Genomic DNA, 17,449 nt, shown 5'->3' with positions numbered 1-17,449 from the left:
ATTGGTACAGCCCAGGGCGACCGCGGCTGCGCAGTCCCGCGGTGCCGCTGCGAGGCGGGGTACGGCGCAAACTGTGACGTGGCTCTCGCCAAACGTCCCTGTCGCGGGAAGGGGGGTGTGTGGGGGGGAGGTGGTGAACAAGCCGTTCTGCTGCCGGTGTGGGGCTCTCCCATGGGCGGGAGCGCGCGTGCGCGGGCGGGATGCGGCCGCGCTGGGCTCCCGCTGCGGCGCTGACGGACGTGGTGAGCCCGCCCCGCCGCGGGGCGCCGCGCCGGTGGGGGTCGGGGCTGGCAGCGGGCCGGGCCGGGGCGCGGACGCAGCCCGGGGGGGGCAGTGAGCGGGGCGGGCTGGGGGCCGCCGGCGTCCGCCTGCCCGCTCCCGGGTGGGCGCTCCGCGGCCACGCTCGGGCCCCCTCGCGCCGGCCGAGGCCCTTCTGCAGGACCCGGGTTGGGTGGGATGGGGCGGCGGTGCCTCCCTCCGCCTGCCCGTGGCACCGGGCGCTCCCGGCGTGCGTGGGTGCAGGCAGGGCTCGGCCGAAGGCCTCCTCGTCCAGCATGAGCCGCTGTCAAAGGCCAGGCCCTCGTGGTCCTTCAGCGGGGCTCCTTCCCCTTCGCGATCGCTGTTCCGTTGTCGCCGTTCGGCTGAGGCGCGTCTCCGGCCGCAGCCCAGGCAAACGCTGCGTTCGCGCTGGTGCTTGCGGATCGCGGGCCCTTTAAACATAGATAGCTGTTAAATAATTCCAGGTTGTGCTCCAGGAACCAAAGCGTTAGACGTTTCAAGCTTGGCTCTTGTGTTCCTTGGAGGAAGCCTTGGCACCTCAGGTTTGCAGAGGCCTCCTTCATCCACAGCTAGAAGTGCATCTTCTTGGATATCTCTGCTTTGAAACTCTGCTTGGAGAGAAAGCCAGACCTGTGTTCTGGTTCTTTTATTTCATGAATAACAGTAGTATTGCACCTGGAAGTTTCAGAGAACCGTGGAATGCTTTAGGTTGGAAGAGACCCCGAAGACCATCTAGTCCCAAACCCCCTACCGTGAGCAGGGACACCTTCTGCCAGACCAGGTTGCCCAGAGCCCCATCCTTTAACCCTGCCAGGGATCCAGGGGCAGCCACAGCTTCTCTGGGCACCCTGTGCCAGCACCTCACCACCCTTACAGTAAAGAATTTCTTCTGAAGGTCTAACTAAAACCTGCCCTCTCTCAGCTTGAAGCCATACTTCCCCATATATTGTAATAAAAAAATTATGGGATACACCTTTCCAGAGGGACTTAGTGTAATTATTATTATTATTATTACAGATGTTTGGTGGGGCTGTGAAGCATTTCTTTCTGTGGACTGTTCGTATTGAGCATTACCCATCCTCTGGGCTATCACCTTTTTTTTTCCTGCTGTCTGTGCTGGCACAACTGTTTCTGTAGCAGCTGTGTTGGACTTGACTGGGAATTGATCTTCTCCTAATAAAAGGGTCATTTTCCACCAGATGAGCTCTCTGGTGGAGTTCGCGTTAAAATGTCTGCAACCAGCAGTTGGGGGAACACAGGGCAGGGACTTTGGAAGGGAAAAGGAACAGCTGGATGGTCTGTGCCAGCATAAGCAGCTCTTCTGTCAAATGTGAAACTCAGCCCAGGTTCTAGAGGTTGTGTGAGTGTGTGTCCTTTTTTTTTTTCCCTGGAGCTGTGAATTCCTAACCAAGAATGCACACTTACAGATGTGCTTAATTACCTTTCTGCTCTGTTGTCAATTGTATCAAGAGAAAGCATGCTGAAACAGCTGTTTGTTTTCATTGCTTCTGTTTTTTCTCCGTAGGTAATTCTAGAAGCTATGGACGTCCTCTTCAGAGTAAGAGGAGGCTTGGATCTTGCATTTCAGCTAGCAACTACTGATGGTGTGTCTAGAAGACTAATAGATTTTCTTAATAAAGTTTTATTTATCTAAATGTTAATTAGCCAGCAGTGATGTTCATTTCCATAGCATTTCACCAGATGTTAAGTGCTTCTTCCCAAACCCCTAAAGATTATGTCCAAAGATACTAATTTTCCTTAATTTTCTGAGTCTTTTTCCACTGTATGGGGTGAGATTTTTGTTTGAAGTAAAGTTTAAATTGCTATTTTCAGGTCATTTTATTTACATATTTTTCCTGCTTATGAATACAGTATTGGGATCGCTTTTCAGTTTGATCCCAGAGTTGACCCTGAAATATTCTACATATAAATAGTATGTGAAGTATCACTTCTTGGAAGGCAGTGTTGGTGGGTTGGGTTTTTAGCTAACTATGTTGGGGTTCATTTGATTTTTCTAATACTGTAGCTTTTACAGACTTCCAGTGCCAAAGTCAGTTAATAGTAAGCACATTTTAAGTTAACTTGTTAGACTTTGTGTAACTTGTGGTGTTTAAGTGATGGTTGTTAGTATAACTTGTGGTGTTTAAGTGATGGTCGTTAGTATAACTTACAGTGTTTAAGTGATGGTTGTTAATCCCCTCCTTGGTGAGGAAAACAATCCTGGTAAGGTGTAAAAGTTGTGCTGTTGGATCCATTGTTGGTTCAGTTTGTAAGGTGTGAGTGAACCTGAAAAACTCATGTCAAGCTCTGAAGGACAGATGTCATTGCCAGTAACAAAGATTCCAGCTGACCGGGGTGGGGCTTAGAGTCAGGGGTGCACCGTGGTCTGTGCAGCTGGAGCGTAGGCCCTGCTCTTCCAAAAAATGTGTTATGGTTTTGGTTGGTGTTTCTGGATCATGACACCAAGTCAGAAACACGAGTCTCAGATTGAACCTGTCCAGTATTTCCTCAAAAGACTAAACACAGCCAAACGCAGGAGTTTGTTTGCCACTGTAGGCTTGATTAGGCCCACAGGCCTGGTGTGAGAATCGGCTACGGTGTGTGTTACTCTGTAATTTGTTCAGCATTTGACAGCACCTGAGAGAAAGAGTATGCCTTTGCTCAGTCAGGTGTGAGTGTGAACATCTGAGACAGACCTGCTAAGTGAAATCTTTTGGGTTTTATTTACATAGCCATTTTTTGTGATCATAACAGCACTTATGTTTTTATTCCAAGTCAAAATCCACTTTTCTTTCAATGTATGCCCAGAAGCTATAAAGTGAGGCAATTTCCTAGGCTAATTGTATCCTTATTGTGTTTCAGAAGCATCAACAAAAAAGGCACTAGGATATGTTTTCAGTGATCTGGCCAACAAACTGTCCTCAGATGTTCTTGTATTAAGAATTTGCAACAGTTCAGTCTATGTGTGGCCTAACAACGGTATGAACACTGTTCCAGAGCTGACTGATGATACTGCTTGTAAGGAGATCAGGCGATTTATACAGTGAGTATACTTCAAAATACAGAATTTTTTAATATGTTAATGTCATACTATAGACACTTCTCTTTCTGTTGGTGCTTCAGATTTGATCAGGATGATGAGACGAAACGAAAGTTTGGCAAAAAAAAGGACAAAAAGTCACAAGATACGGTATGTGTCTCACCACACTCATAATATTTCTATCAGACAGCCTATCATTTAAATGGTTTTAGACCTGCCCTCCTTGGAATCTGTTTTCTTTAGCCAAACAGGTATTGACATGACTTAAAAGAATCCTTTAAAAGTCACTAAGACGCAGCGTGAATGCAGGGATCCCTCTGCAGTAGGCCAACACATAGAAGTTGGTCTTTACTACCTTTTATTTTAAACCCCAGTTATTTCATTGCTAAGTTTGATATCAAATATCTGTAGTCTGTCTTTTGCCTTGTTAGTGCACGGGGTGTTGGAGGTGCACTATTGGTGTCTGTGTTCTCTGCAGCAGCAGATCATCAATGTGGACCTCATGCTGGAAATGACCTCTTCATTAGCTGCTTTGGCTCCAGTCATTGAAAGGGAAAATAAGGAACACCACTACATTAATATGACGTTACCACTTGATGTTGTTGTTTCTGTTTCTCCAGAAGAAACATGGGGAAAGTAAGTGTTACCTTTCAGCTTGTAACTTTTCAGCCTCATTTCTGCTTTTTACTGGAATAATGAAGTAAAGCTATAATATCATTAATCAGTTTAATGAAGGTAGCATATGGTGTTTTTGCAATGGAATTATCTGTGTAAATAAAAGATCCTGTAGGCAGATGTTACCTTTAATAATCTAGAGACATGATCCTTCTGCTGTCTAGAAAAAACCCACCAATTTATCAATGTTGGATCTGATAATTCATAACCATTGCTTAGCAAGGAATTAAGTGTTCTGAAAGTTCTTTGAAGTACCTGAGTGTGCATAAAAGCATTGGAGTGTTTGATACAATCTCAGTACTAGGTTAGGGGCTGAAGCTGCATAGGTGAACAACAATAGGATTTTCCTCTATTTTTTTTCCCTTGCATTATTTCCATAGGATTTGACTCTGAAGGATGCTAAAGGCGGTGGGTAAAATGAAAACCAATAATTATAGTCATATATGTGACTTTTAGTTTGGGAGATGCTCCTAAAAGTTGTGTTTCTGATACAAGGCTAGGGAACCTGCACTTCAGGGGGGTTGAATTGCCAGGAAGTAGTTTGCACATGCAGGCATGCTTTGAGTAAAGCACAGTGAAGTTCTGTCTTTGTGGGAGTGGAAGCAGTAAGCTCGTCAGACCTGGTGCAAATACACATAGAAGTATTGTGTAAGTATCAGAGATAGTGACTCACCATCACTGTTCTACTTCTTAAATGTTCCCCCTTTTACTTTGCAGCGTACAAAATCTCCTGCTGAAAGCAATTCACAGGCAATTAACTGACATGGAAAGATGTATCATGAAATACATGAAGGGAACATCGATCATTGTACCAGAACAATTTCATTTCATGTTACCAGGAAAAAATAATCTTGTGACAATTTCGTATCCTACAGGCATTTCAGATGATCAGTTGGAAAGCTACAGAAAGGTAAAGGCAATGGATACTAACAGGACCTGATTGTTATAATCATATTATTAGTGAAGCAATAGTAAAGCTTTTCATTTAGCCAACACAGAATAAATGCTAACAGATACTGGTATTTTTTTATTTAAACTGAAGCAGTATTCTGAATGTGGAAGCTTGATTTATTAGCAGTTAGTTCATAAAACATATCATGTTAATTGTAAAACTACATAGAATTTGGTTTTGATGGGTTTTATCTAAATTGTACTTCTGGTACTGGATTTTTTTATTATTATTCCGCTTCCATAGTAGAATATCAGATTACTTGTTTTAATGCCTGAAAGTAATAATCTGCTACATGTCTTGAAAGAGTTGGGGTGGGTTTTTTGTTTGTTTTAGTTTCTTTCTCGGGGTTGTTTGGGTTTGGAAGGGGGTGGGCACGGGATGATGTGCTTTTTGTGACTGACAGCTCACCAGCTATAGCTAGCTTTTGTTTGATAGTTTTGGCCTTCTGGGTTGGCACTTGTAGAAAGAGGAATATGGAAGAGGTGAGAAAAACATTCTGATGGCTTCAGACTGAGGTGTGTACCCAGCAGATACCAGTTCAGGTCACACAGTTACACACGCCGAGGGTGGGGAAAGCATCTTGGGCTGCCTTGCAGGTGTAGAAGCTGTGGGGATTTTTCATTTTCTTCTCCCATGTGAAGCATTGCTGGGTTCATAAAACCTAATCTGTGCCTTGCATTTGCAGGAGCCTCAGGCATTGGTGGCACTTAAGTCTTAGCTGCTCTCTGTCTCCACTTTCATCCACTGATTGCTAAGGGTTATTGTAGCTGGTGGGTTCAGTGTCAGGTCATCTGCCTAAAATGTATTACCTGTGTTACACAAGTTATCCTAGATGATCTTATCATTCCTTTCACTTTTAAGCTCTGTAAAATAAGACAATGTATCTCTTTAAATGTGGCTGCTGTGTTGGGAATAGAGCTTAAGAGGCTTGAAAAATAGATTGAATCTGCTTAAACCGTAAGCTTCCTTGCTCTCAGTATGCAGTATTTGTAGGCCTTCAATATTAGCTCTATTGTAATTCAGAGTGTGTACATCTAAGACACTCGTCACTTGTGATACCTTGAGTGGGGCTCCAATGGCAGGTATTATGTAAAAGGACCACATAAAAGAGGGGGCCCTTCAGATCAGAGGTATGCCTGTGTGACCTTCCTCTGAGAGGTGAGACCTGGCAAGGAACCCCACATGCTGAATGTTGATACATTAAAATCTGCTTAATTAAATTTACTAGCCTGTGCTCTGAAAATTGTTCCTGTCTGTGTAGTTACTTGGAATGCAGCGTGCTGCTTGAGCAAAAATTTGAATCTTGCTCTTTCTTTTTATTGTAATTTGCATGTAGGAATTACATGGGCTGTTCAATCTGCCTTGTGACAGACCGTATTTCAAGAGGGCGAATGCTTATCATTTTCCTGATGAACCCTATAAAGATGGATATCTCAGAAATCCCCACGTCCATCTTAATCCACCTGGTACAGAGTCTGGTATGGTAAGCTTAATCTGAAACGTTTCTCAAAAAGTACTTTAAAAGAAGTCATTTGGACAGTCAGGACTGTGTAGATGGGAGAGAAGTAACAGGCTTGGCCCCTTCTAAGCAAAAGGGTTTTGCTGCACAAAAATCATAAAGTTGGGAGGGACCCCCAAGGACCATCAAGTCCCACTCCTGGCTCCACACAGGCCCAGCCAAGTCAGAGCATGGGACTGAGCGCATCGTCCAGACGCTTCTTGAGCTCAGCCCAGCTCGGGGCTGTGACCACTTCCCTGGGGAGCCTGTGCCAGTGCCTGACCCCCCTCTCAGTACAGAACCTCTTCCTGATACCCAGTCTAAATCTCCCCAGTCACAGCTTCATGCTGTTCCCTTGGGTTCTATCCCTGGTCCCCAAAGAGAGGACACTGCACCTGCCCCTTCAGTCCTCCTTGACAGGAAGCCCCACGCTGCAATGAGGTCTCCCCTCAGCCTCCTCTTCTCCAGTCTGAACAAACCAAAAGACTTTCTTAGATATATTTATCCCAAAGAAATGGCATTTCCTTAGGAAAGGATGTAAATGTTTTTAACATGTATTTTTGAAAGCTTCTCAGAACCAGGACAAAAAAATAAAGCCACGAATGGAAATGTTTAGGAGACAGAAAAAGGATGAGTAATCATGTGTAACAACCTTTCAGCTCTGAAGATTTGCAGTCCCCAGCTGAAAGCTTTTATGGTGCAAGTGACAAGTCATATGACTTCTTCCAAACCTGATGCAAGTAATGAGATTTATTTGTGTTCTCTCTTTCTGTGCAGGTTTATTTAGTGCACGGTACGTACAGTTATCACCACTACATGCAGGATCGCTTCGATGACAGTGGCTGGGGCTGTGCCTATCGCTCTTTGCAGACGATCTGTTCTTGGTTCAAGCACCAGGGGTACATTGATACACCTATACCAACACACAAGGAAATTCAACAGGTACAGGATGTTTAGGCAGAATAATTCTTTTCTGCATGTTTATCTAGAAAAGTTTGTATAGAGTATTTTCGAAATACCAAATTTACATATTTTAGACCTCAGTTTTGTGTGGTATTTTAAATTTCTGTCTCAAATTGAGCCACAGTAGTTCTGAATTACTGGGTTTCATGAGTTTTATTGTGGGAGATCTGTCTCCAGATGTTTACCAGTGTTGGGTGACATTATCTGCACAAATAAAGTCTTGTTAAAATAAGTCTTTGAAATACCTCCTTGGAGTAATGTTCTATTGGAAACTCTGATTATGGCATTTTCACTCTTTCTACCAATGAAGAGCCCAATGTGCCATATTAAAATCAGTTTTAAAACTGACTTCTGTCTTCAGTGACAGCTGGATTAGCCCCCCCATGCTCTGCATTGATTTACTGCTTCCATTTGCAACTTTGCCTTTGAAAGCAGCGGGCTATTCCTGGTTCTGGAACTCTCCTTCCTTTTCTCTTGTGAATTCAGTCCATAACTGTGTGCATTTCTGTTAATGCACGGAAGAAAAACTGCAGGCTTGGGTAACTAATACTGTATGTCTGGCATGAAATACTGCAGTTATCTTCACTCTTCTAAAAGTAGTTCTTTGCCTTGTGTTTGTTTACTGAACGTTGTAGCAAAGCTTGATTCCTTCCATAAAACAGTTTTGACCCTTAACAGAGATGTGAGTGCTAAAGTGAAAAGTGCATTTCCTAAACATTTCTCAGCCCACACCTAAACCTAAAAGCAACCAAGGTCCATAAACTCCAGCAGTTCTTTTAGACACCTAGAAGAGGGCAGTAGCCTTTAGGAGATCTTGTGGGCTTTGTATCCTGAGTGGAAAGGGTCCCTCTCAAGTGCTGCATGTCACAGATAAGCCTCAGAATGGAGAAGAATTTAAAATAAACCACAACCTTGAGTGTATTTCCTCAGAGCACTATGTTATGGGCTGTTTTCTGAGATGCTTTGAACTGAAATCCAAGTACTTCAGCCTGTGAAGTGAATTCAGCAGTAAAACCAATGCACTCCAGTATTAGACAGCTCAGTGCTCACTATCCCTGCTTGAAGTCTGCCTGCAGACCTGGGGGTGTAGTGTGTGCTTACAGGCACTGCTTGGTGTTAGTGTTTGAGTAACGCTTCTGAACCAGAAACACAGTGAATGAATTTGTCAGCTTTAGACTGGCCATGTTCCATACACATTCTCATATATATAAACCAACTTTGCTCACAAACAGCTGTGGAATTGCCTACTGCAGATTGTTGACGTTTGTTTTTCTTCCTGGTGGTGTTGCAAAGGCACTGGTTGATGCTGGAGACAAGCCTGCAGGATTCGTTGGGTCACGGCAATGGATTGGCTCCATTGAGGTACAGCTTGTTTTGAATCAGCTCTTCGGAATAACATCAAAAATACTGTTTGTCAGGTAAGAATCAATATGTGCTTCACAGCTCAGCAGTTATTAAAAAGACTAAGTGCCTTAAAATGTGAATTACTATGCAAATACATAGGATAGTAGGGATGATAATAAGTCTTTTAAGTGTGCCTTGTTGATAAGCCCTGTATTCCTGTCTTTGGTTGTGTGAAGTCCTTACAAGTAAAGGTGTTGCTGAATTCCTTGTGGGCACAGGGCTCCAGTTTGCAGTTGCTCTGAATCGCTCGATGACATTCAAACTGATGTGGAATTCAGCCTGTTCCTTTGCACCCACTAATGTTATTTTTGAAGCAGGCACAGTCTGGCACTCATAATGAGCAGACTCTGCACACTGACAGCAAATTATTACCTCGTGCACAGAGCTAACCTGTCAGTTCAGGATTGAGGCAAATTGCTGAGCAGCCTGAAAATAGCATTTTGTTTTCTGGGTTCACGTGATGGGTAAAACAAGGGATTTGTTTCCAATCCAGTGCTGTTGTACACAATAAAGAATCCTATAAATATATTTAGGAGCATTTATCAGAAGGAAAATGGTTGGATTTTTATCATTCAGGTAGTCCTAAACAGACTAACAGATCTCTGAATGTTTTGGGATAAATAGTGTCATGAAATAAAGAATATACACTAACTTAGCATGTATGAAAATTCTAGTCAAACAATACTACTCATGAGTTATGTTTGGTTAGAGTAAATTCTACTGCAGATAGTCTAAAAGAGCATGTGACCTTAGTGATTATTAAGTGTAGGAAAACAGTACAGCTTTTGTAACACTTTGTACAGCAAATTTTAATCTTTTTTGCCAAGAGGTTATATTTGCAGATGATCCACCTGTTAGTTAGAGCGGCTGTGACAGGCCCTGCCAGCAGGCAGGCTGTTAGTCCTGCATATAAGAATACAGAATACATTTGTGAACTGGATAGCACTGCTCACAGTGCTGCTTGCTGGAAGGCAGCACCGGTGTCTTTCAGGATTAGGGAAAGCCAACGGCACTACCATGCTGAGAAGTGTCAGGCATCTCTCTCAGCTGGTCACTGGCAGTGGGCAGCACTTTTGTCTTGGGCTTATTTCCAGCCAGCACATCTAACTCTGTGGAAATAAGACTTCACAGCTGCACCAGCACAACCAGTACTGAATCCATTCTTGTAAACATACCATTTCCCAGAGTTCTGGTTTTGTGTTCTGTCTGCATTTAATCCATCTCTCTGGGAACTCAAGGACCAGGCACGCAGGCTTTCTTTACCTTTTCAAAAGGTTAACCACTGTATGAGGAAATACAAAGGCAAGATATTAAAAATATCTATATTAATTTCCTTGCCAAGCTTTTGTCACTTTTGGAAGTACTGTCAGTTTTCTGAGGGAAATAGGAGTCCATCAGACCTATACCAGTTGCAGATCCTGGGGTCCCTGCATGTCTTGTGCATGTGCATTGCTCTTCCATGTGGATTTCTTTTGTCTGTGGCTGGTCCCCATAGTTGAAGAATAAATCAGGGAGATTGTAGCAGAGCTCAGTGGAGTGTTGCTTTGAACAGATAACTGATGTTAGTTGAGACTGGACTTCTAAAGCCAGCGTGGGTATGACCATAGCAATTGTTTGTAGAGTTACAGTGAAACCTATCTTAAGAGAGGTCACTATAAACACCTTTATCAACACCTTTTTATGTTTCTCCAGTTCTGTTCCTTCAGACTGCCCCTTGCTGGCAGCTGTAGCTGGGCTATTTCTCAGCCACTTGGGGGGACGTGTTGGGGTGTACCAGCTGTCCCCCCATTGCGACAGACAAGCAGCAGGTGTGTTAGAGAAGCTGGGTGACTCCAGGTGCTCCAGTGCCCAGCAGGCTTACAGCAGAGCCCTTGGTCCAACCAGAGTCTCTAAGCTGCATTAAAAAACTTTCAGATTGTCCCAGGATGCTTACACAAAAAAACTCAAAGCCACTTTCTAATCAGTTACCTATGCAGTTAAGGAGTATAAGGATAATTCTCTAATTAAGCCCAGAGATTGACAAAATTGTTGTGTTTCTTACCTAGCCAGGGGTCTGAACTGGCTTTGCAGGGAAGAGAGCTTGCTAATCATTTCAAGACTGAAGGAACTCCAATTATGATCGGTAAGTGCTCGAGTGTTACCAATACCAGTGAAAGTGTGTGGCCTCCCAATGCTGAATTTTGTTTCAGTTAAAACTCATTCAGTTTACTCTGTGAGACTTAATCAAAACTCTAGATGAATTAAAAATTATGTTTTACCCAAGGGAGCCTGGAGAAAGATAGAATATGGTCTGGCTGGCCTCCTTTCGCTCTGTCCTAAAGCTGGGAACAAAAGTCAGTCTAAAAACTGCTGTTGAAGTCAGAACTTGAGAGCTGATATGGGGTTTCTAGAAGAGTAGAAGTTCATCTGGTTCCCCAAAACTTCCCATCACAGAAAAGCAATGCTTGTCTGGCTTTGAAGGAAACAGGTGTTACCCAATTCTCTTTAAGACCCATTTTAGTGATCTGAAATATCGGTAATGTAAGAAATGCCATTCATAGGAATGCTGTAACTTTAACTGTTGCCAGTGTGGCTTAGAAAACAAAGAATATTGAAAGTACAATTTTCAGCTTTAATTAAATTTTCATTTTAGCAATTTTTGCAATCTGTATTTGGCACTGCATAGTGTTACTCTCAAACTAGATATGCTAGGAGTCCAGGTTTTGGTATGAAATATTCTTGGACTTTCAGCAGCCTTTTTTTGTCTGAATTTCAGGAATTTTAGAGTCCTGTATTGTGAAAAATTTTAGTCTGTCACTTAGCCTTCCCTGTAATGCTCTCCTGTAGCTTGGTTTAATTGTCATTGTTATTGGAGAGGTGGCACTTGGCTTTTGGGGGTAGGTTGGGGGGGGTTGTTTGTTCTTTGGGGTTTTTTGCAATTCCTGTTGTGTGGAGTCCTTAATACAGTATCCTAAGTATCTAAGCTCCTCATGCTGTCTGAAAGGAACATGCAGGTATCAACCTGTGGCCAGCTCATCAAAGCATCCCCTTTCCCCGTTTGCAGGCTGGAGAAAGGGGAGTCACAAATCACTACTTTGCTCCAATACCCACCGATGGCCCTTGGCAGAAAACAGCACATAACCCTTGTCTAGAAAGCCTGATTTCTGTTCTATTTGTAGTCCTTTTACAACCAGAAGGATTCCCAGATTCCTTTTCTACACTTAAGTTTCTTTAAAGGAAAAGTGAACCAAGCAGATGTTCGAAATATTCTTGACTTCATATGGTGGAAATGCTGAAGATTTAACCCACCTTGCCCACATGGAAAAGATTTGGAAAGTAAATTCTTTAGTTGTAGTAAGTAAAGTTCAAGTGTTCCCTAGTTGTGCTAAAGTGTTTAATAACATGTAGGACTATTTCAGCGTGATTTTGGTGGCCAAGCTCATCTGTTAGTAGAAAGTGGTGATGTACTTTTATTTTGGGCTTGCACATTTTAGCCAATCATGGTGAAAAACTTTTGGCAATTTGTGTTCCTCCTATTTCAGGTGGAGGTGTTTTGGCTCACACAATATTAGGAGTGGCTTGGAATGAGATTACAGGGCACATAAAATACTTGATTCTAGACCCACATTACACTGGAGGAGAAGATCTGCATGTTATCTTGGAAAAGGTGAGGCTTGATGCATGTCTGTGTATGTACACATGTGTGTCTATATATATACATATACTTTGGCATTAAGCAAATTAACTGCTCTGTGGCTCCTCCGTTCCTTACTGCTGATCCCAGTTAACCCTTGGGTTCAGGCCAGCTAGAGAAGCTGGTAAAGAAACATTGTTAGTCCTGTAACAATCCAATCTTGAAATGAAACCACAAAGATTTCCAAGGAAGACATAGAATCAAAGGCTGTTACAGTGACAAGGTGTTCAGGAATGATCTTGGAGGATAAAGAGGGAGGGAGGGGAGGGAGACTGCATAAGGTGTTCTCTAAATAAAATAGAGCCAATAGTAGGTAGCAAAATCAAATTTTAAATGCTGTCTTGCTTTTCCTTGGACAGGGCTGGTGTGGATGGAAGGGCCCAGAGTTTTGGAACAAGGACGCCTATTATAACCTCTGCCTACCTCAACGACCAAAAACTATTTAAATTCCACCTATGCTAGAACATTCTAAGCCAGAATATTAGCTGATCTAGATACTGTCTTGTTGCTTATCAAAATAATGCTTTAAGTCAATCAAAACCAGTTGAAAGAGAAATTTTGCTTGATTAATTTAAATTCCTATTTTTTTTAATGAAACCTCTAAAAATTAGTTACATATTTATTTGGTAACATTGTTTGTTTTGGCTAGGACAACTTCATGTAGCATTTTTTTTATGCTAAAATCCTTATAGCTTAGATATTCAATCCTTGTATTTTATGGAATTCTTTCTTGCCAAATACCTTTCAGGTTCTGTATAGCCAGCTGTCTTGTGCACTATGAATCTGTTCAAAGACAGCACTTGCTGCTGATGCTGTTGATAACAGCATTTTAGGAGTGGGAGAAAAGTAACTGTATGTATTGAATTTTACCAATGTTGTTCTCATAATTGACACAAAAAGCCATAAGAGAATTGTTATGTGCTCATTTATTTACAGCTGTGTGAATACAACTATTCTAGGGGACACAAAAACCCAAAACAAACCACCACAACCCAACAGTCTTCTGTAAGAAGTAAAAATAAATAATAAGCTTTCCTCCTTCTCAGAAGGAAGTGATACGCCAGCATCCATTGTGCCAGCAGCCATCCTGGCTGCCCCGTGCCCAGTCCAGTCATGTTTCTTCAGACTCTGCATTCCCCTGAGGTCTTTTTAGGATTATAAGGTGTTTCTCTTGTCAGCTAGGAGCCAATATCTGCCATAGGAACAAACAAGAATAAGTCTCTAGTTAATGCCATCACACGATTAGGATATACCTGTGGTGGTGTAAAAGAAGCTGTCTGTGAGCTATTCCATCAGCACCTCTGTAAAAATACTCATGACTTGTTCCCCCCCCTGTTAAAGTAGCCTTTTCAGTGCCATGCCCCATGTACCACCTCTTTGTGACAAGACTGTAACCTTAACTAACTATGCAAGATGACACTTACTAGGAGGCTTCTAAATCCAAATGTATTACTTAAATACCAGAAGCATTTTAAAAAGTGAAAAACATTCTGGATTTTAGTAAACCTGGGGTTAATACCCACCATCTGATCTTCTCCTCTTCCTGCTTAATGCTCTGCTAGTTTGGCTTGGTTGTGTCTGTGCAGCTGGTTCCTCTCTCAGCCACCCAGGTTTGTCCCCGAGTGGGCAGCCAGACTGGCCTCTCGCTTTCATCCTCTGAGCGTGCTGAGCTGCTGTGAGGAACTTGGCACATTCCAGAAAGCCACAAGCCAGCGCCAGGTCTGCTGCTGTCTGTCCGCTGTTGTTGCACAAGCTGAAACACAGAATTAACAATAACTGCTCCATTAAATTGTAATTTATGTTACAAGCAAGCACTGGTCAAGGTTAATTAAGTGGTAGCTTTAGGCAGAAGTATAAAAAGTACAGAGAAGTAATAGCAGGAAGGCTTGTCAGGGTTAGCATGGGGCCCTGCTATTGCTGGGGTGCTATTAAATGCAACAAGGAGTAACTATTTAAAAATAAATTCGTCACCAGATGATTGGCAGAGCGTATCAGGAAAGTGAGCACAGCATTAGTCAGCATGTGAAACTAACAAGGAGAACTTAGAATCAGGAATCTTTTCCTAGCAGTTACTACATCTTCAACATGGAACTAAATGATAGTATATGCTACTTAGGTGTTTATGTCTCTGGCAGTTCTTAGTACTGCTTTTAAGACTATAGTCATATTTACAGTGTCTGTGCTCTGAACGGAGGAAGAGTACAGTGTAAAATAACACGTATCCTTTGATGCTGTTAATGAAATAACTACACGTATCTCAACTTACTCAATCTTCACATCGCCAGCAACAAGGAGAGCAAGGCATTCCAAACTCCCAACTTTTGCTGCTTTATGAATGGGGGCTTCTCCAAGGCAATCCTGAAAACACAAGTGTATATATAGATAGTGGTCATTTGAAGGAAGTGGAATAGGATGGAGCTACCTTGTTCTTCAACATGACTGCTCATGGAGTGTTATTCCAGATACCAGTTTGCTGTGAGCTGAGAGATTACAGGAATATAGCTAGTAAAGTGTACTCAGTAACTGCCACTAAATGTCCAGTATATTCATCACACCAAAGAGTAAGTTCTGTCCCATGCAATGCTTATTGTTTAATCTTCACCTTCTAGAAGAGGAAGGGTGTAGGATGCACTCTGTATGCTGATTAACAGCATCGTTCAGCACCATTCAGGGATTGCTGTCACCAACTGCCTGCAGCTACCAGCTCAGAGGTACAATCAAATAACACTTTGCTGCTGGAGGAAGAATCCTTACGTTTACTGGAATTAGGGGCAAAAATTCAGGGGGAAACAGAATACTGGAAAAGAATTGAGTTTTTCTGACACCTACATGCAGCACCAGAAGTGTGAAAACTCCACTGTACATAGCAAATGAAATAGCTAACATGATACAGATAGGATTTCTGGTTCATGCTAGAATAAGGTTACTCTAAAATATGCTACCCTAGATGCCTCCTGTAATACAATGCTGTATGTAAACCTCTCAGATTAAAATATATAAAACCCCTTGGATTTACTGACATGTCAGAGAAACATAACGTTTGTATTGTTACCTGTTGGTTCAAATTCGCTCCCGTCTGCAATTGCCAAAGTAGGAAAAAAGCTTCACCACCACAAGCAGCCAAGTGAGCAGGAGACTGGCCAAAGGCGTCTGCAGGTGCGTTCACACCGGTTCCTGCCTCAAACAGACTGCTGAAGCTGCCAGGCTGAAATAAGACCAAAAATAAAAGCACCGCGTTACTGCCAGTCTAAGCCGCGGCTGAGCGTTCAGCACAGCACATCGTCACATCCAACACTGTCCTCGCAGATCAGCGGACCTTCATGCTCCTCGGCAACGGCTTTTTGTCAAAAAACAGGCACCCAGGTGTGACCGGGCTTGTAACCTCCCAGCCAGAAACTCTGACGGGCAGCGCCGGTGCCCCAGCACTCCCGCAGCAATCCCGGGCAACCGCTGTCCGCGCAGCTCCGTGGCTGGGCTCCTGGTGAGGCAGCACCAGCAGAGCCACCTTCCCCAAGCCTCACCTCCGCACTGCAATCCGGCATCATCAACATCCTCCCTTCGCCGAGCACGCCAGGCTCTCACGGCTCCCAGGCAGCCGGCGAGGTGCGGAGCGGAGCGGCCCGTCAGGAAGCCGCTCCCATCCACCGCGCCTCGCCAGCTGGAACATAAAGGGAACCCCCGCCCACCGCCGGGAGCCGGCTGCGGCACGTACACAAACACGGGCGGAAAGCCGCCCGGCCGGCCCTGATTGGCCTCCCCGGGGGCGCTGCGGGGCCGCCGGCGCGGCCCGGCCCGGCGCGGTGCCGGGAAGCCTTGCTTGAGGCGGCTGGGGCGGCCATGGCGCGCGGGGCGGCGCGGCACGTCCCTCACACACTCGCGGCCCCGCAGCCGCGGGAGGGAAGGGCGGGAAGGGGCGGCCGTCCCTCGGCAGAGAGCGCGGCGGCGGCGGCTGCCCCAGGCGCGCACCGGCGGTGGCGAGGAGCGAGGGCCGGGCCGTGAGAAAGCGCCTCTGGAAACCTCTCCGGTCCTCGTCATCAAGGGACGTGCGGTTTCGGGCCGAGCCCCAGCCCTTCTACCGAGCCGTGGCTGCGGTGCTGTCCCCTGCTTGACGTCGTGCTGTTGCTGAGTGGCATTTCCAAAGGGGTTCTGCCACTTCTCTGGCAATTTTTCCCCATAAAAGGTTTAAAGCCAGCATAGAGAACTGCCTGCTGCCTTCCTGCCCCAGCTCTGCGTAGGCAAAGGAGAGGTAGTGACCAGGCGTGAGAAACACACGCACCTGTCAAACCCACGGCTCCCACTTACCATACATATATGGGTTTATATATGTATGTGTGTATATATATATATATATATGTGTGTGTATTTATATATTTCAAGTTCATCGCCAGGCTGGGTGTGACAGGACCTGGTGGTGATGGCAAAGGTCAGGACAGCCGCCTATTACATCACCATTCAAAACACATTTGCAAAACCAGAACTTCTGTCCTCGCTCCCTCAAGCAGTGGGTATGCCAGAGCGCGCCAGACGGACCATACGGGCCGAGGTCCCCGGGCAGCTTTCCACCTACAGACCAGCCACAGCCCCGCTCAGCGACGCTGTCAAAGAGCGTTGCTTGAAACCCACTCTGAACACGGTGATGGCGGTGTCTGACGCTGAAACCTGCTTCTCCCCAGCAGAGCTTTAGCACTTGGTGTCCTTGGGGAAAGCAAGGGTAGAAAGGGCGAATGCCCATGCACAGAGAAACCACGTCACCGACTGCTGGAGTTTTCAGAAACAACTGCTTAACTTCATTTTAAAGGGCACAATTTGGTCAGCCTGGCCTTTCCACGCTATCAAATCAATCTTGATGGAGGATTCAATCACCATTAATGATGTCTTACCAAGAAGTGAAGAGCATCTTAACTCTGTGTCCAAGGTATAAAATTCCTTAGCATTACAGTATTTCCTTCTCTGTCAGATGCCTAC

At 44.4% G+C, this 17,449-nt stretch overlaps 2 protein-coding genes across 4 annotated transcripts; one reads left to right on the top strand and one right to left on the bottom strand.

Moving 5' to 3' along the window:
* Positions 1–200: 200 nt before the first annotated feature.
* UFSP2 (UFM1 specific peptidase 2) lies at positions 201–12,966 on the top strand (the record flags this gene model as incomplete). 3 transcript variants are annotated; one of them, XM_084266777.1, is made up of 12 exons in its annotated part: positions 201–242; positions 1,805–1,883; positions 3,145–3,322; positions 3,403–3,469; positions 3,798–3,955; positions 4,712–4,904; positions 6,283–6,429; positions 7,222–7,386; positions 8,701–8,825; positions 10,857–10,933; positions 12,333–12,457; positions 12,844–12,966. In XM_084266777.1, 12 exons carry the CDS (start codon positions 201–203, stop codon positions 12,928–12,930), a joined length of 1,443 nt encoding a protein of 480 aa, XP_084122903.1. In that variant the 3' UTR covers positions 12,931–12,966. The 3 variants fall into 3 exon arrangements, with proteins under 3 accessions (XP_084122903.1, XP_084122904.1, XP_084122902.1); XM_084266778.1 differs by having other exon boundaries at positions 3,142–3,322; positions 3,804–3,955; XM_084266776.1 differs by having other exon boundaries at positions 3,142–3,322.
* Positions 12,967–13,543: 577 nt separating this feature from the next.
* Positions 13,544–16,519, bottom strand: ANKRD37 (ankyrin repeat domain 37; the record flags this gene model as incomplete). Its single annotated transcript, XM_084267042.1, has 5 exons — positions 13,544–13,676; positions 14,008–14,237; positions 14,751–14,842; positions 15,537–15,689; positions 16,067–16,519. The coding sequence occupies 5 exons, from the start codon at positions 16,517–16,519 to the stop codon at positions 13,663–13,665; spliced, it is 942 nt and encodes a 313-aa protein (XP_084123168.1). The 3' UTR covers positions 13,544–13,662.
* Between the last annotated feature and the right edge of the window lie 930 nt (positions 16,520–17,449).

Source organism: Gallinula chloropus (assembly GCF_964237585.1).
Source record: "Gallinula chloropus genome assembly, chromosome: 7".
NCBI classification, from domain to species: domain Eukaryota; kingdom Metazoa; phylum Chordata; class Aves; order Gruiformes; family Rallidae; genus Gallinula; species Gallinula chloropus.
The sequence above is the reverse complement of the archived record's forward strand: the minus strand, read 5'-3'. Positions and strand labels throughout refer to the sequence as shown.